This window comes from Cervus canadensis, chromosome 21 (assembly GCF_019320065.1).
Source record: "Cervus canadensis isolate Bull #8, Minnesota chromosome 21, ASM1932006v1, whole genome shotgun sequence".
Lineage (NCBI taxonomy): Eukaryota > Metazoa > Chordata > Mammalia > Artiodactyla > Cervidae > Cervus > Cervus canadensis.
In genome coordinates, this window is record NC_057406.1 from 27081855 (window position 1) to 27102244 (window position 20390).

The 20390-nt window shown below is 36.9% G+C and overlaps 1 protein-coding gene across 1 annotated transcript; it reads right to left on the reverse strand.

Annotated features, from left to right (window-relative positions):
* Positions 1–5895: 5895 nt before the first annotated feature.
* RERGL (RERG like) lies at positions 5896–15769 on the reverse strand. Its single transcript, XM_043441642.1, has 5 exons — positions 15641–15769; positions 13976–14032; positions 11055–11128; positions 9985–10133; positions 5896–6871 (listed from the first exon to the last, which is right to left on the reverse strand). The coding sequence occupies exons 1-5, from the start codon at positions 15690–15692 to the stop codon at positions 6589–6591; spliced, it is 615 nt and encodes a 204-aa protein (XP_043297577.1). The 5' UTR covers positions 15693–15769; the 3' UTR covers positions 5896–6588.
* Between the last annotated feature and the right edge of the window lie 4621 nt (positions 15770–20390).

Below are 20390 nucleotides of genomic sequence, written 5' to 3' on the forward strand. Positions count from 1 at the left end.
TCCTTGGGAATTTAAAATACTTTCAATACTCTGGACTTTGCCTGATTCCCCCAGAAGTGTGGAGTATGACTGATAACTGCCTTTAGAATCCTTAATAGCTAAATTACAATTATTATGCAAAGTCCTACAATAGACAGTTATATGGATTGTTAAATGACTTTGCCTTTTTTGCAAACTATAATCATTTTCCTTTATTAGCTGAAGGATTTCATAATTTAAGGAAGATGAGAAACCTATAAGTCACACTTTCAAGTAAGGAACAGGGATATTGCAAACATTAAATTCCCCCATAAAAATGTTAAGGCATCATTAAACTAGGTTCAGATTAATACAATTCAGTCAACTCTAGATAGATATCTCCCATAATAAGCTGAAACAATACCTAGTGATCTAAGATGTAAAATATTTTACTACAGCCAATTTATAAACCTATAAAACATACAGGTATCATTCAACCTCTTTATTAATAGTGCATGCCTTGTATTAAATCAAAACCATTTCAAAGTCCCCTCCCCTTTGGCATTCTCTTCCTCAGCTGTTGCCCCTCATTATGTGTTATCTCATTGAAGCTCATCCAGAGTGAATGACAGCATCTCTTTTTTTTTTTACTAGAAGCAGCACAGGCAATTCCCAGCCTAGTGCTACAGCTTAACTATCTTTGAGATTTATAGACACACTTGCTACCTTCAACCTACAATGTTCTATGGCCTAATGTTGATGTATTTGTTTCTGCACTGTAAGTAGATGTGGTTTTTCTCACTTTGGAAAACTGCAATTTGTTATTTTTAGGTTTTCACAAGTTGCTTTACATATGAGTGATAGTCACAAGGAGAGTGATTTGGGGAAAACTGGATATTGTAGATAATTTTTAATCTGGTTTGGAAGATTCCTTTTTTTCCATTATGTTTTTGCCCAATAAGAAAGCCAAACATTTCATATTGACTGAGTTACTGGGGATTTTAAAGAATTATCTGTTCTGACTACCTATTGCCACAAAAGAACTCCTCCCACCAAACAAACAAACAAACAAAACATAACCAAGGATATATTCTGGGTTTAGAATTCTATAAGTGGAAATAACTTATCCGTGCTCCACATAGCATGGGTTGGAGAAGCTCAGTTTTAGAGGCTGAAATCACCTGAGGATTCGCTCATGTGTTTGGGAGTTGTGTGCTCACTAACCCCAAGCAGTATGGTATTCCTGTCCTGGGGTCTTCAGCGCAGCCAGATTTATCCATGCAGATTTTGAACAAGGCAGAGTCCCAGGAAGAGATGGGAGAGCGAGCTCTTTTCCAAGCTGATCTCATAAGTCCTTCCCATTATTTCCATCTCATCCCATGTGTTAAAAGAGAGTCAGCAAGGATAGTCCATATCAAGGGGAAGGAAATTAGAATCAACCTATCAATGGGAGAAGTGTCAAAAAGTGTGTGAATATGTTTTATAACTATCACATTATAAAAGGGGAAACCTAGTACCTTTAACCTAGTACCTTTAAATATCACTCTGAAAAATAATCAATGGTTCACCAACAGTTCACTCATTATGTTATCTCATGGAAACTATTTTTAAAACAGAAATTCTTTTTTTAACGGACAACATTTTTCAGCTTTACTAAGGTTTAACTGAAAAAACTGCAATATATTTAATGTGTATGACATAGTGATTTCATATACAGATACATTGTGAGGGCTTCCCAGGTGGCGCTAGTGGTAAAGAACCCCCCTGCTAATGCAGGAGACACAGGGGATATGGGTTCCATCCCTGGGTCAGGAGGATCCCCTAGAGGAGAAAATGGCAACCCACTCCAGCATTCGTGCCTGGAGAACCCCATGGACAGAGGAGATTGGCAGGCTACAGTCCACGGGGTTGCAAATAGCTGGACGTGACTGAAGCTAGTTAGCTCACACATATGTTGTGAAATGATTACCACAATCAAGTTAACTAACACACCCATCACCTCACATAGCTATCTTTTTTCTTTTTGCTAAGAATGCTGTTCTTATTTCTTTGTTCCATAGACTCCTTGTAACAAGTGTCATCTCAGATCACCTTGCTAAAAAATCAAGGTACAGTAAAGAAACATTAGTCTATACAAATATGAATAGTATACTTACCAGAAAAATCTTGAACTCTGATTCATCACAAATACATATATATATACTTATATAGTCAATATTAATATTATAAAAGATTAGTAAAAGCCCTATAAACAGCTGATCAAAAAAAGTGCCCTACTGAATTTACGGGAATAATACACAAAAGAAGTTTATTTCTCATTTACAAAGCAATGTAATGTAAATATTCTTAGTTGATAAGAAGCACTCCTCACTGAAGCTTGATGTGACAGTGCCCAGCAAAAGAGGACAAACTGTCATTACAGATCTGCCCAGAGGTGACCATGAAGTTCATAGGTAAAAGCAAACTATCCCATTCGTCAGTAGACTGTGTTGTGTACCCTGTAAGACAGGAAGGTGTAATACAATATAGTACAGAGTTTTAGACCATGATCAATAGCTTTGCCAGTTGGTCAGAGGTATCTGTAAGAGGTGGGCTTCCCAGGTGGTACAATGGTAAAGACTCTGCCTGCCAATGCAGGAAACACAGGTTCTATCCCTAGGTGGAAAAGGTTTCCCTGGAGTAGGAAACAGCAACCCACTCCAGTATTAATGCGTGGAAAATCTCATGGACAGAGGAGCGTGGCAGGCTATAGCACAGAGTTGAAAATGACTGAGCATGCATGCACACATCTGTAAGAGGTAAGACTGGAAGAATAGTGCCAAGAAGGACTGGGGAAAAAGTATGTGAATGGATCGCTGAGAGACAGCATGAAATTTACAGATCTTTGTGTATCATTTTAATGCCCACTGGAGAGCATCCACCAATGAGAAATCACTTTACATCCAAATGAACAGGATGAACTGCCCTACAGATAATCTTCCTTTTTATTGACCACTGTTGTGCTTATATGTAATGGACTCAGGATAATAATGGCCTTGGTGGCAAGGATGGGAGCAATGTTTGAGCCCACAATATGGACTTTGCCTCAATAAAGCATCTAAGTTTCCAACCAACCAGTATAAAAATGGAGCCTTACTCTGGATACAGCATTGTTTCTCTGGGGGCTGAGTGAATGGATAAACAGGCTAACAGGTTAAACAGTTGTTGTTGTTGTTTAGTCACTAAGTCATGTCCAAATCATTGCAACCCCATGGACTGCAGCACGCCAGGCTCCTCTGTCCCTCACTATTTCCTGGTGTTTGCTCAAATTCATGTCCACTGCGTCGGTGATGTTATCTAACCATTTCATCCTCTACTGCCCGCTTCTCCTTTTGCCTTCAGTCATTCTCAGCATTAGAGTCTTTTCCAATGAGTTGGCTCTTTGCTTCATGTAGCCAAAGTATTGGAGCTTCAGCGACAGTTCTTATAATGAATATTCAGGGTTGACTTCCTTTTAGGATTGACTGGTGTGATCTCCTTGTAGTCCAAGGGACTCTCAAGGTTAAACAGCCATTGGGTTAAATGCTGGCATCCAGGTTCTGCTGTCCCAGGATTCTATCATTTGCATTGATACTGACAAGTGTGGTCCAGTGGCAGCATCTCTACTGTCAGCTCTGCCCTGTGGAGCGCAGTCACTATGAAGCTTGTCAACGCTCTTTGCCTCTTCACCACTCTGCTCCTCACTTCCTTATAGTAAACGAAGTTCCTCTGAATCGTCCCAGAGAACACAATCAGATGGCAGATTCTTGGGCCCAAACCTTTGTAACAATTCAAACTCCCCCATCTTTATGAACATTCTGAACTATTTTGTAACTACCACATACAAGTTCTCTTATTTCCACTTGTATGTCATCCAGGTTAGCTTTCTATATTACAGGAGAGCTAAATGTTGGCTCATGACTCACCATGAGCAAGATCATGTCAATGAGATGGATACTCTCCTGTGCAGCCTAATAGTTTGTATTACCCTCCTGGACTCCTGTCTACCGCCCTCTACTGAAGATCTTTCACACGGTCTCCAGGTTAGTGCACATACATGTTGAATTTTTTTTTAAAATGCACAACATGAGAGTTACAAGTCAAGTTTTATTTGGGGCAAAATGAGGATGGAAACCCAGAAGAAAGCGTTTCAGATAGCTCTGAGAACCTGCTCATAGGAGGCGAGGGGAGGAGCTAGGATATATAGGACTTTTGCAGCAAAAGACAGGTAGTCATCAGGGGGTACAGTGATAAAAGACATGGGTTCCATCCCTAGGTCTGGACGATCCCCTGGAGGAGGCCATGGTAACCCCAGTATTTTTGCGTGGGAAGTTCCATGGACAGAGGAACCTGGTGGGCTACAGTCTATGGGGTCACAAAGAGTTGGGCATGACTCTGATCACATAGTCATCAGAAACATCAAAAGATTACCATTAATTAGAGAAACCAGATATCCCAAGTTAAGGAAGTTAGTACTTTTCTATGTATGGGAAGATGCAAGAGTCTGGGCTCACTGAAATCATTCCTTTCATACACACCTCAGTTATCTGGGGTCATTATCTTGTGTTTTCACAGCCTGAGTGCCCCCAGGGCTCCCCACAGAGCCCTGCAGGGCTCTCTACAGAGAATGGCTGCAGAGAGTGGCTGCTAGATGGAAGGTATTCTTTTCTTTCCTGTGTCTCCTCAGGACTCACCAGCTCACATTGGAGGGCTGCAATCGCTGATGACTGTGACATCCTTGTTTACTGATATGATAGGAAATACTCCATTTCTCAATGTTAACTCCAACACTCAGTGTTGGCAGCATTGCATGTAAGCCCAAGTTAACTTCTCAGAAATCAAACCTTACTTATCAGTGATTTGGCTGAAATCAGGCCTCGACCTGCAACTTGAAATGTAGCAATCAGCAGGCTCACCAAGGACGGCAGAAGGGGCAAGGCAGTCCAGGAGGTGGACAGATGACCTTGGAGGGGAAATCATACCCTATGTAATGGTAGAAGGCCCAAAATGTCTTTATCTCATATAACACTTGTTTCAGGACAATAAGGGCTTCAAGCTTATGTATTTACCAACTAGTTTTTACCTTTTCCTTCCCCTATGACATCTAGATTTCCAAATGAACTTAAATTAAAAAAAAAAAAAAAAACCTTAATCTCGTCATCTAAAACTGATCTTAGCTGTATAATTTAATTACTCGATGATAGTTGTCCTTGTTACTATAGTATACAACAAAGAAAGGTAGACTTTTTCATCATCAGGCCAACTATAAACTATATACTTATGGGTAAGAAATTTATATTTTTTTCAATTGGGGGAGTATTGTTTTACAATGTTGTGTTGGTTTCTGCCATACAGCAATACAAATCATCCATAATTATACATATATCACCTCCCTATTTAGACTCCCTCCCCTGCCTCTACCCTACCCCTCTAGGTCATCACAGAGCACCATGCTGGGCTCCCTGTGTTATATAGCAGCTTCTCACCAGCTATCTATTTTACATATGGTAGCATATATATGTCAATACTAATTTCTCCAGAAATTAGTCTGACTTTATTCTTTCCCCAGAATTTAACTTCTTAAGGCCTTAGCTGTTAAAACAACAACAACAACAACAACTTATGTGATCTTAAATAACTGCTTTATTATAAATACACTTTCTAAATTAAATCCATGCATTTCTGTTAAATAGATCTTGAATTTTACAAATTGATAAATTAAGCTCTATAATATATTGAAGAAGTGAAGTGAAAGTTGCAGTCATGTCTCGTAGATACCCCATGGACTATACAGTCCTTGGAATTCTTCAGGCCAGAATATGGACTTGATAGCCATCCCCTTCTCCAGGGGATCTTCCCAACCCAGTGATCGAACCCAGGCCTCCCACATTGCAGGCAGATTCTTTACCAGCTGAGCCACCAGGGAAGCCCAAGAATACAGGACTGGGTAGCCTATCCCTTCTCCAGTGGATCTTCCTGACCCAAGAATCGAACCAGGGTCTCCTGCATTGCAGGTGGATTCTTTACCAGCTGAGCTACCAGGTGAATATAACTATATATTTCATCTAAAAGACACATATAAAATAAAGGTAACTGAGCCCTGATGCTGGGAGGGATTGGGGGCAGGAGGAGAAGGGGACGACAGAGGATGAGGTGGCTGGATGGCATCACTGACTCGATGGACATGAGTTTGAGTAGACTCTGGAAGTTGGTGATGGACAGGGAGGCCTGGTGTGCTGTGGTTCATGGGGTCGCAAAGAGTCGGACACAACTGAGCGACTGAACTGAACTGAACTGAGCTGAGCCCTAAAGAATGGTAGTTTAAGAATTTACATAAGCAGGGTTTATTTGGCAAGATAAACTGTACAGTAATCCACCATTAGATTATACTATTAGTCCGTGTATAGAGAAAAGGTTAAGTGTGAAGCAAAATGTATAAGATACAAGCAACCAAAAAGGCAAACTATATATTTGAAAACACAGTTGTGGTTCATGGTTAATTATTTCATATCTCTAAGAGAATGTTTTAGTTGCACACAAAAGGTAAATTTAATTACCATACAAATGTTTGAAACTCTCTGATATAATAAATCCCCCAGGATCACATGTCTACTAAACAGACTTCCTTCTCTTTCCAAATACATTATTGATCAGCTTGGCCATGGATTTAGATCCACTGTATCTTCTCTTTTCTTTGAGTTTGAGGTTTGTCAGGATGTCCCTGATAATTCTGATGAACATCATTTCCACCTCCAGAGATTGCTCTGCTGCAGAGAGTTCACAGAACCGGCAGCGGTTCTCCAGGGCCAGTCTGTGCCCTTCTGTCCAGCCAACCTCTCGCACATGACAGAGATCTTGCTTGTTACCCACCAGAAGCACTGCTGACTCCACAGCTCTGAAACACAGATACACAGTTCTTTGGTAAGACTGTTTCAACTCTTTTTTTATATATTAAGTAGGTTTATATAAAAAAGAATTATAGACCCCCCCCAAAAAAAGGAAAAAAATATTGTGTGCGTTATTTGTGTCTGTGTGTATTTGTAGTCGTGTGTGTGTATCCTCATTTACTCATAAAAAGGATTTTAGATTAAATGTAGTAAATGACACAGACCCAACAAAACTCTTAAAGCATAAGATTTGAAGTGGCACAAATCTATTCCTGGAACTATGGCTAAGCTTACTAACAAGACATGGGTGTGACATCATTTTCCATTTTCAGTTCTCTTATATGTTAAAAAAAAAAAAAAAGGTAAAATAGTTCTCATCACTCAGAATGAAGATGTATGTAAAAAACCTAGCCCAATGCCAGGCTATAATAAAATAATAATAATAATAAAAGCATCTTTTATTGAAGATGCTTGCTAAGCATTATTTTTCATTTTCTTATCAATTGAAAGAGGACTAGCTACTGCTTCTTTACTAATTAAACAATTTAAATACAGTTTTCTTAAGGAAAAATATTATTCAGTACTCATCACTGTTTGTTCCCTGTTAATATTCATTATAACAGACTCTAAAGAAAATTTTACCATCTTGTAACTTTGTACAACTTTTCTGATTTATTTAAGAAATATATTTCTTTGTTAAGGTACCGTCTTTGGCAACTATCAATACAATTTCTGTGGTTACAGCATAACATTTCTAAAGCAGAGTTTCATTTGAAGAATAGAGTATGGCTACTAGTCCTCAAATGGCAAGAAATAGTGCCAAGATATCTACTATAGGGAAAAAATGGGAAAATGAAAAGTCTTCAACACCATCTCAAGAGATACTGTATAGAAACCACCAAAGTATGTTTTATTCACATGATGGTTTGAGCCATCAAGGAAAAAGCATTGCAAGTCTAACACTAGACTCTTGATGATACTAATAGTACCTTTTTATATAGTTCATACACTAATAGTATCTTTTTATGTAGGGCTTCCCTGGTAGCTCAGCTCGTAAAGAATTTGCCTGCCGTCTAGGAGATCCCAGTTTGATTCCTGGGTCAGGAAGATCCACTGTGTGAGGCAAGCAGAAGTAACGCAACTTAGATTAGGAGTAGGCCTTCCTACTATCAGGTAGCTTTCGCTTAACAATGACCACTGTTTGCCAAATAGGACCAATTAGCTTTCACCGATGTTTGCCAATTAGGAAATTAGGAACGGGGCGGAAACCCCCAGGAAAGTCCCGCGCACGAAAGTATTGACCAATGAAATTGCTTTGCAAACGTGTAACCAATCCGCTTCTCACCCTATAAATTTGTGTAACAGCTTGGGCTCCGGGCTCTCTGACTGGCACCACTGCGTTGGTTGCGGGCGGAGAGTCCTGGCTCGAGTCAGTAATAAACTTCCCTTCCTGCGAGTTGCATTGTCTTGGAAGCCTTCTCTTTTCCCGCTCGGGGATTCGGACATCAGGCATAACACACTGGAGAAGGGATAGGCTACTCTACTCCACTCCAGTATTCTTGGGCTGGTGGCTCAGACAGTAAAGAATCTGCCTGCAATGCGGGAAACCTAAGTTCGATCCCTGGGTTGGGAAGATCCTCTGGAGAAGGGAATGACTACCCACTCTAGTATTCTGGCTTGGAGAATTCCATGGACAGAGGAGCTTGGCAGGCTACAATCCATGGGGTAGCAAAGAGTTGGACACGATGGAGCGACTTTCACACATATAGTAAATAAATGAAATATTTTGATGGATAAGTCACAAATATCAGATAAAATTTTATAAAGCAATGCCATATTTTCTTTCTATCCATAGATAAGAGATTTGGAAATAGACTCTACTTAAAAATTGAAAACTGGAAATATCCAAGAATTATTTGATCAACACATTAAGAAGATTGTCTGAAAATGTCAAATAGAGGGATTTTTTAAATATACATTTTTTAATTCTTCTTGAGCGATTCTTTTGATGTGGAAGAATAGCAAAGTAATTTTAATTACTTACCCTTACCAAAATTATGGTGCTTAAACATAAAGTATTTAACACTTGAAACAATGGAGTTCCCTCAAAATCAGTAATATTATAGGAAATCAGAGCTCTGAGGTTTCTTACTAAAATCACATTCTTTTTCTTACCATGTTTCCATCAGTTCTATAATCAGAAAAAAAAGGTCTAGAAATTAAAGGGTTTACCCAAGGTCAATCAGATATAAACAAGAATTTACATCAAATGACTCCAAGGGAACACACCTTATCAATTATTATCTGATTATTTCTTGATAATGGGCATTTAAAAGAGATATTAAAATCACAGACATCAATTATCAGGAATGATATTGTGCTTCTTTGCTTCCCAGATTAGCATGGTATTAGAGAAGGGCAAATCTGGTTAAGAAACAAAGAATCCCTTACACCAGCATTTTGAACAAAAATAACTATTTTAAAGGGAAAGGATAAAACAACTTAAAAAAAAAAAGAAAACTAAAAATGGGAAATTCATAGGTTTAAACATATATCTACTAATGAAAAAATAGTCTAAGGCATAATGATTTGTGTCAAGACATTAACAATAGGGCATTGTAGATTGGCTCTTTATTTTAGGAGGTGAAATGGAGAAAAATGTAGTCTCATACTTAGAATTTGTAATGGTTAGATTATTCAGTCTATTTTGCTTTGATAGACTGAAAAACCCAATGAGTAGGAATTGAATGCCAAATGTAATATATTTGGATTTATTTAGTATCCTTAACATTTTTGTGGGAATGAAAAAGAAAGGTGGAAAGGGAACTATCTTGTGTACAAAGGACTATTATTTTGCAAGCGAGTGTCATGTTAACAATAGAAGCTGTCTTGTAAAACAGTCATTTATTCGGGGCAAGTAACTGTTGATGTCGTTCAGGATATAAAGTATTCTCATCTTATTCCTTTTACTATACGTGTAACTCCTGTGGAATGGAAGGTGGCTTGTTCAGGGCTGTTAAATTTTGTAATTGGAAGTCTGTATTAAACTCTTCCTAATGATGCTTACAGCTCTATGATGATTTACTAAAAAGGAAGTAGAGAGGAATGAAAAATACCTCACCTTTTACAATGACTTGTCTGTGGCTCCCGAATTCTGTAGATTAATGCTTTTGCAAATGCAAAGGAAGACCTGTCACTGATGTCATACACAATAACAAACCCGTCTGCCCAATGCAGCTCACTTGTGAGGGAAAATTTTGCTTTCTGTGGCTGAAAATAAATCAAGCACATTGAAAGTGGTAGGATTGGATCCCTGTATTTTACACCACAGACAGTTAATTAATGGAGACCCATTTTACCTGGAAGAGAATTCAGTAAGGCAAATACTGGTATTTTCTAAAATGTAGTTTCTTTGTATCATTCTTTTTCTTTTATCAAAAGTGATCAAAATTTTAAAAAAAAAGAACTGTAATAAAGTTATATCTATTTCATTTGATAACTTTTTTCTCTTAAAAAAAACTTCTCTTTTTCTGAAAATTTGATGAGCCCTAATAATTGCCTTTTACATCAATATCCACACACATTTTGAAAGGAGACAGTATCTTCTATATTAGTGAACACAATATGTATTAATTTTTTGGTACCAGATTTAAATCAGTAAAGCAACAATAGTGATTAAGGTTTAGCAAAAAAGATTTGAAGGATGTTTGCCATACCCAACAAAATATATCCCATAGAGGTGTTCTGAAATCTTGAGCAGCTGGCCACTCTTCTCTTACTTATATAGTTATATTTAAACTTTTTGTGTTTGAATAAAAGGGTTTGTACTCAAAATCCTTCTTACTTTGGTTTTACCGACAGTGGTTTAGTTATCAACAAATGCAACTTAGCAAACATATAAACTGAATTAATAAGCCATTAAACTATTAGCATTTGACAGCTACATTGTGACCTGATAAAAATATATTATGAAAGCATAATAATATTGCTATTTTAAAGATATCTGTAACATGATAATGGTGTCATAACTTTATAGAGAAGCTAGATAATATAACACTAAAGTAATTTCTTAAATTTTTAATATTTAAAATTGAGAAGTAACTTCAATATTAAGGCTAGCAACTGCACACTTAGCCTTATCCTATCTTCTTCAAATCATGATTGAAAACATAAAAGTATTGTTTTACTTACCTGAGAACAAGGGTCATATATTTCCAGATTCAACTGCTTCCCTTCCAAAAACAAATGCTTGTTATAGATAGATTCTGCAAAATATTCATATACTCATTATCAGTATGGAAATACTCCAGAATTTTAAAACATGGATTTATATTTAGATCAGCCAAATATTAATACAGCCCTATAAATTCAACCAGTCATATTTTAGTTTGAGTGGCTTTTCTTTATTGATAGTGGTCAAAAAAACTATGTATTTTCTATAGTTGCTTATATATATATTTCTTAAAAATGAACTTCACCACTCTACCTATTCACTGACAAGGTTTTGTGCCTGTATATTAGTCTGTTCATTACTATAGCCTCTAGAAGAGTATCTGCCACATGACAGGTGTTCAATAAATATTTCTTGAATGAATGAAAGACTTCATTTCTGTAACTGTCCCTCCAGTGTTTTCATACAAGACCTACTTCTCTCCAGAATTGCATACTGACACAATTGCAAACTGATACATGACCCATTCTGGCAAACACTCCATAACCCACAGTAGAAAGATGTAGCTGACATTTGGGAAAGCTGGCTTCAGGGAGTTAGGGATGACATTTATTTTGTATAATTCAATTAATTAATTTATTTTTGGCTGTGCTGGGTCTTCGTTGCTGTGGGAGCTTTTCTCTAGTTGCAGTGCATGGGCTTTTCATTGCAGTCGTTTCTCTTGGGAAGCACAGGCTTTAGGGTGCTCAGACTTCAGTAATTGCAGCATGTGGCCTCAGTAGTTGTGGCTCCCAGGTTCTAGAGCACAGGTTCAACAGTTGTGAAACATGGACTTAGTTGTTCTGCAGCATGTGCGATCTTCCTGGACCAGGGACTGAACCTGTGTCTCCTGCATCGGCAGGTGGATACTTTACCACTGAGCCACCAGGGAAACCCAGGGGTAAATTCTGAGATCCTTCTAGGCTATGCGGAATGAAATTTGTTACTGTTTCATTAAATCTTAAAATATGTTTTCAGATAGTTTATTCTAAACTGTATAAGCTTACTACCGTGAGCTATCAGTGGTAAAGAATCTGCCTGCAATGCAGGAGACATGGACGCAGGTTTGCTCCCTGGGTGGGGAAGATCCCCTGGAGGAGGAAACAGCAACACACTCCAGTATTCTTTCCTGGAGAATCCCATGGACAGAGGAACCTGGTGGGCTACAATCCATGGGTTGCAAAGGAGTCAGACATGACTGGGAGATTAAACAACAGCAACAACCATGAGCTATGCAATTTCCTCCTGAGACATTTTAAAATACCTACTCTCAATACTCAAAAACTGCCAGCAGGGGTCACCAGCTCTTAACATTTTAGAATTTAATTATTTCCCCTTGTAGCCTTCACTTACACATAGGGTCATTTTTTGGCTAATTAATCTTCTTGCTGTGGACCTTTAACTCACTTGATTGTCTTTATAAATGACTCCAGGTCTTATTTTTCAACAGAGGTGTAATCGCCAGAAATATGCATACTTCATTTGCTTATATAACTATGTTGTATTAAAGATTAAGGTGACATTTAATTTTGTTGTTGCTATTAATTGTTCTTTGTAAGTGTGTATTGTTTTATAGTTTTGGAACACTTTCTCATGCCTTACTCTTAGTTTGTGTGTTATCTGGCCCTTTATGACTGAGGTTGTTGACCTGAGAAATGCGACAATAAGAATTTCTCTTTCTATATATTTTTTCTTTCTATAATCAGTTTTCAAGAGCTTGCCCTAAAACACTCACAGTGTCGTATGAACCAAAATACTATGTTGACTACATGCAGGTGACAATACAATGCAATACTTCAAGATTGTTTTCTAAAATACTCTATTAATGCTACCTCCTAAATGAATGCTAAAGGTTTTTGTTGTTGTTTATTTCTCATGAAAAACACTTGCAATCTTAACTTCTTACTCTAAGTATTACTGAATGAAAAAATAATAATTTCCCTTTCTCTCAATTCTATTTCTTAAAATCTTCATTCCTGTTAAAAAAACAAAAAACCTTTCCCCACCATACTTTTAATCAGGTAAGATATTAGTAGCATTATATAGATTAATTGTTGAGCCAAAAATATATTCAAACTTCTGGCAAAATTCCCCACTTTTTATTAATTATCCACTGTGGCATTTCCCATATGTCATGCTAATTTTAATAAAAATAACAAAATTATAGTAGAGTTAGTGAAATGATCCTAAGATTATATCAAGGTGCCCTGGCACCTGTTTTAGAATTTCACTGAAATTTACATAAGCAACCTACATAATTATGATATGCTCTTTAATCAAAGCATAATTTTCCTGTTATTTTCACATGGTCTTGTGAAAATAAGCATTTATTAAATAAATGCCTTAAATAAAAATAAGGATTTATTTTGTTGTTACTTGTGCTTTTATAATTAATTTGTCCTTATCTCTCAGCAGATGTTGCTTTAATTTTAAAATTGCTTCACAGTTTAACAAAACCCCCACACTCACATGCTCTGCAATGGTTGGTGCAGATGGGTGGGTCCCAGGTTCAAGGTTTTTCTAGTTCTAGACTGAAACCAGCTGGATTTCTAATGTACCTCAGTTAACATAAAACTGGATAAATTCTATCATGAAAGAATATTTAATTAAAATACTTATTTGGGCTTTTAAAATCAGAGTCCATGAATTAAACAAGCTGCTTAAAAGTGCAAAAATGGAAGATTCTATGAAAATGCTTCTCGATGTTAATTTGAAGAAGAAAATGGAACCCACTCCAGTATTCTTGCCTTGAAAATCCCATAGACAGAGAAGCCTGGTGACCTACATACAGTCCATGGGGTCACAGACAGTCAGATACGTCTTAGCAAATGAGCACATGTGCACTGACGTTAATTGATGATGCTGAAGTTTTAAAGTGAAAAAGTCTAAAGTAGAGACTTACCAAAATTAGAAGCATATTCTCCAATGAAGCGCTTGGTGAGAAATCTTACTATAAGGGCTGCAAAACAAAACAAGTTGAATTTAAGGTCTTACCCGTTTTAAGACACAGATAACAACTTAGCTTTCCTGGTGACTCAGGCAGTAATGAATCCGCCTGCAATGAGGGAGACCTGGGTTCAGTCCCTGGGTTGGGAAGATCCCCTGGAGGAGGAAATGGCAACTCACTCCAGTACTCTTGCCTGGAGAATCCCATGGACAGAGGAGACTGCCGGGCTACATTCCATGGGGTCGCAAAGAGTCAGACAGGACTGAGCGACTAGGCATAGCACACATGCGCGTAAGGTTTTCTCTCTTGGCTTAAAAATTACCAAGTATTAATGAAGACCTTGAAGTTTTACTAAATTCTGGTCTAAATAATAATCAGTAAGATTAGTATCGTAAAGCCGTAAAAATTAGGAGGCTAGAAAGAAAGTGATCTTACTGTGCTGCCCACTCAATTCACTGTGTAATTCACTAAGGCAAACACACATAAGAAAACTCAGCTTTGCAACAGATTTCTTATTAAATCTGAGATGCAAGAGCTATGATATCTTTTTATTTCATCAAATGAATTGTGGCTCCAAGGTGCCACATGTTTGTAACAGTGGCCAGGACAGTATCACACCTTTGCGATTGTTTAAGGAAACAGGGACTCCAAAATCCAAGAAACAGAGGATCGCCCTCTAGTGTTGGCTTATCTTACTGCAGCTCCTGGGTCTGGCCAGTCAGGATTCACTAGGCTGGGGGGCTCTATCGGCAGCATCCTCACTACCATCACGTAACAAAGACAAACGCGTAGCTTCCAAGGTCATGGACCGTGTCGCTCAGTTCCCAAGGCATTTAAAAAGCCCTGTCCCCTTCTCCCTTCAAAGTGTTTTGTCTTTCTTTTTCCTCCTCTGTAACGTGGCGTATGTATACCTATGGCTGATTCATCTTGATCTTTGGCAGAAAACAATATTCTGTAAAGCAATTAACCTTCAATTAAAAATAAATAAACTTTTAAAAGTTAAAAATAATCCACAGGTCTTCACACGTTTCTCTCCACACTTAGTCTCAGGGCAGAGGAATCTTTTCAAGACCACTGCTTGGCCACTGAGGCTTCTCAGGTGGTGCTAGCGGCAAAGAACGTGTCTGCCCATGCAGGTAGACACAAAAGATGTGGGTTCAACCCCTGGCTCAGGAAGATCCCCTGGAGGAGGGCATGGCAACCTACTCCAGTGTTCTTGCCTGGAGAATTCCATGGACAGAGGAGCCAGGTGGGCTCTAGGGTCGCAGAGAGTCTTGACAAGACTGAAGTGACTTAGCACACATGCGTGCAGGTGTGGGGGCAGGTGTGACCGACTGAGAAGTGCATGGGGTCATGATGGAGGGATTTCCTGTTGGTCCTACTTATTTTAAACATTAGTAGAACAAGATTCAAATTAATACTTCAAATAGTTATATTCTTCAACCTATATATACAATTTATAATTATAGAGTTAATTGCATTACTTGCTTATAAAATGAAAACGCCTACCGAGAAATAATATAGTTATATCAAGTCTATAAACGTATGTTTTATATATATATTATGTCAATATATTTCCCACTCTTTATGTACTCTACACCAGAAAGAAAAAAAAATTACCAGATTTCCCTGTTCCTTCACCTCCCAAAACAGTAAGCTTCACGTCATTCATCTTGCTTTCCTCCTCTTTCTTGGTCTGTGCTGTCTTCTGGAGTTATCCTGAGTTGAGCCAAGCATGTGTTTTCCAACATCCTTTTTATTATTGCTACTCTAATTCCCCTAAGGCCAACTCCACCCCATACTCCTACCATCCAATAATAACTTTAAAAATATTTTCAATTAGTTTTGAACATGTCTCTTGAAAAAAAATAAGTGGACTTACTATTTAGATACACAAAGATTTATTTAGCCAGTAGTTAAGAGCTTAACAGAAGCTTAGCTCCTCATATTCAACTTTCATGTACCTAAAATATCTCCCTCCTCCTAGAACCTAAAAAACTGATCTTTGTTCATTAAGAAAGTTTTTAGAGGATGGGTAAACATTCCTGTAAATCTCCTGTAACTGGATTAGTTTTGCTTTTTTCTATTCATAGCTGAGGCTACATTTTCTTGGATTTCTCCTGTGAAAGACAAAATGAGATGTGCCTGTGTGCTAAGTTGCTTCACTTGTGTCCGACTCTTTTCAACCCTATAGGCTGTAGCTTTCCAGGCTCCTCTGTCCATGGGAATTTCCAGGCAAGAATACTGGAGTGGGTTGCCATGCCCTCCTCCACCGGCTCTTCCTGACCCAGGGATCAAGCTCACATATCTTATACCTCTAGCACTGGCAGGCAGATTCTTTACTACTAGTGCCACCTGGAAAGCCCTTATGTAATACTTTATAATTAGGAAAAACAAAGTTAAAAAAAAGAACATTTGGAAGTGTTGTTCTGACATAATTCACTCCTGCTATGAAATAAAAGGGTAAATCTGATATGCACAATTACCACTCTGTTACCCTTTTTTTTGTCAACGGTCCCTGCTACCCTAAGAACCCAAATTATTAATATTTTTCTTCCCTTTCTTTCTCCTCATTTGTATAAGTATAAATTTGAGAGTTGAGAAAAGACTACAACAACAAAAACAGAATGACTCAAACTTTGTGGACTACATTTTAAGACCCCGGTAAAGAAGCTTCATTTCTAGGCTGGGTCTATTGCAAAAATACATGCTTCTTAAAAATGCATTTATTTAATAAACATTGATTAATTGCCACTCTTTGTTAAATAGGTCAACAATTACATTATTTAATAACAAATTTTCTGCCCTGTTGGAGTCTACAATCTACTAAGAGAAAAATGGAAACAGAATTATAATAAATATTATCATTGCTAAAACGGAGCTTTGATGAAGAGCTGGAGAATGTAAATCAGTAGATAGAAAAGTCTTCAAAAAGTAGGTAAAGTTTGAAACAGGAACAGGACCTATGGAGAGGAAAGAAAAAGTGATTGGAGATCAGGGAGATTGCATCTATTCCAAAAGAAGAAATAGACTCCATAAAGAAAAAAAGGCAAGATAGAATATGACAATTTGTGGGATCAACAAGGTAACAGATGAATAACTTAGATTTTTTTCCTTTTATTACAAATTATAAGATCTTTTAAAAATAAGCCCTGTTCTCTCTTTAATCCATGCTACTGTATTAAACATAACAAGAATGATTTTTTTAAATGATGTTTACCAACTGATTTATTATACTTTAGAATTAAATGGTTTTCCTCTTTTGTGAGAAATCCTAGTCTTCCTAAGAAATTTCTGATTGATGTCTTTAGAAAGTTTAATATATCTAGTGATAGGAAGGAACAACTTAAATTCATAAAAAGCATGACACTGAAAATAATATATGGAGGGTTGTTATCAGCATTTTTTCATTGTAGCCTGTTCTTCCCTATGTCCACTGGATCCCAAAGTATATTTAGTTAAGAAAGCAGTATGGGATTGAAACAGAGTGAAGTTATAAACCTGAGCAAAGAGAGTATCAGTCAGTCAGTCAGTTCAGTCGTTCAGTCATGTCCAACTCTGCAACACCATGAACTGCCACATGCCAGGCCTCCCTGTCCATCACCAACTCCCGGAGTCCACCCAAACCCATGTCCATCGAGTTGGTGATGCCATCCAACCATCTCATCCTCTGTCAACCATCCTTCTCCTCCTGCCCTCAATCTTTCCCAGCATCAGGGTCTTTTCAAATGAGACAGCTCTTTGCATCAGGTGGCCAAAGTATTGGAGCTTCAGCTTCAACATCAGTCCTTCCAATGAACACTCAGGACTGATCTCCTTTAGGATGGACTGGTTGGATCTCCTTGCAGTCCAAGGGACTCTCGAAGAGAATATAATCACACACAAACTTTTCTAAGAAACAGAATGTATATACATATATATGTATGCATGTATATATATATATATATAAATTTCAGCGTCACATAAAGTTTGCTAAAAATAAAATATTCTGAAAGACAGATTATTATACTACATAGAATGTTCTCAAACCTCCCTAAATAAACACCCATTCCCAACCAAACAAAAAGCATTTATTACTTTATTCGTTTATTTAATGAACATAAATTTATTAAAGGTCTACTATGTGCTTGGCACTATTCTCAGTACTAAAAATCTATCAATGAACAAAGCACTGACAGATTCTGGTCATAAGAGATGGACATTTAACACTCAAATAAGCAGTTAATTACATATCCAGTATTCATGAATGTTGGTGTATTTTTGTTTAGTTTTGTTTCTCTAAAGTCAGGTTAACCAGCCCTTCTCAGCTAATCTCATTTCTCTGTAGTTTCTGTTAAGAGTAGATGCATAATTTCCATCAAAAGCTCCAAATTCACAGTGATGGAAGAACAACAAATATCCAAGGAGAGACAGTATCTTTGTTCTACATCTTGAAAAGATGAAATAGTTCCCAACTCATTTCTGTGTCTTGTTGCTGTGTGTACTCAGTTGTGTCTGACTCTTTGTGACCCCTTGGACTGTAGCCCACCAGGCTCCTCTGTCCATGAGATTTTTCAGGCAAGAATACAGGAGTGGGTTGCCATTTTCTCCTCCAGGGGAATCTCTCCAACCCAGGGACTGAACCTGCATCTCTCACATCTCCTGCATTGCAGGAATATTCTTTATTTGCTGAGCCACCAGGGAAGTCCATTTCTGTGTCTATCATAACCTAAACCAGACACAAATGGTATACACAGACACACAAAGAACAAAGAAATAACCAGTGTCACTTATGAATACAGACCCCAGGTCCTAAGTGTAAGAGCAAATCAAATCCAGAAATCTATTTAAAGAGCCAAGCATCATGAGCTAGTAGAATATATTCTAAAATTTTCAAATTGGGTGAACACTAGGACATTTGGTAGATTATTTTAATACATTACAAAGATAAAAGAGAAAAACTACATGTGTAACATGCTTTGTAAAGCATTTCATGAAATTTAACAGTTACTTTAAAAAAATGACTTTTATAATCTAAAAATAGGAGATTTCTTAATGTGATAAAGGTGATAATTTTTTAAAATCCAAATATTAAAAAATGCCTATATAATTATTGCTCCTAATTTTCCTCTAAAAAGAAGATACTGCCTGTTACTCTTTAGTATAGAACCAGTAGTCCTATTAAACACAATGAGGAAATAGCACATATGAGAAAGAGGAGACAAAATGATTTTTATCTACAAGTGATAGCTTTCTATAGTTTTATTATCGACATTATTAGCATGCATTAAAGCCATTCAGTAGGGTGGTCAGATAAAAGATAATCATAGTGAAAGCAATAATTTCAAACAATAAAAATAGCAGCTAACATGTGTTTAACACAGTAAAATAACAAGCAATTTTAAAAATTGTTTTCCAGGTATACAACATTTAATTCTTTGGAAAACTTCATGAGGTGAGTATCATTAATAACCTCTAACACGATAGAAATACAGTCCTTTTCACAAAGAAAAAATGGGGGGGAAGGATGCAAAGAAGAGTAAAACTAAAAGGAAATGTATCATATTTGTACTATGAATTCTCATTCTTTACTGAAGATTATAAAGCAAGTTTTGAATATGTAAACAAATATGAATAGAAAGACTCAATGGTGTAACTACTATCAAATTAATCTGAAAGTAAAATATAATGACTGTTAGAATCTCAACAAAGACGGTTTAATTGAATGTGGACAACCTGTTTTGGAAAAGGAAACATACATGAATAATTGCAAAATTTTTAGGCAAAATAGTAAAAAACATCTCTTATGAGCCAAATCATACCAAAAAATAATTAAATGCTATTTTATTAGGACTAGATTGATATGTTCATTAATAAAAGAAAATTGTCAGTGTAGAAATTGAATACATATTTTATTATAGATATAAACTTTTTAATATGTTATCATTAAACTGTACAGATATCAAAAATTTTAGAAAAAGTCATTGACTAATAAATTACGTTTGTACCTCATATGCAGAAAAATAAATTTTGAATATTAAAAATATTAGCATGAAAATTAAACTAGAAAAGGGTCAAGTGGACATGTATATGGAATCTTACAAATAATCTTGAAGAAAGGAAAGTCTTCCTAGGCAAAAAAAAAAAAGAAAATAAAACAAATCCAAATCCAAAGAGAAAAAACACAATCTAATGATTTTTCATAACTGAACTTTTAAGTGTCAGTTCTGTTAGTCCCAGGGGATTATTTACCAAGGTAAGTGCATTTGTAGATTTATTCACAGCACAAGTATCTGCATACAAATGGATTATTTTAAATCAGAATCTAATTATACCTCTAATTATAATGCAAGTTACTTAAGGAATAAAAGTCTTAGAAGAAACAAATATT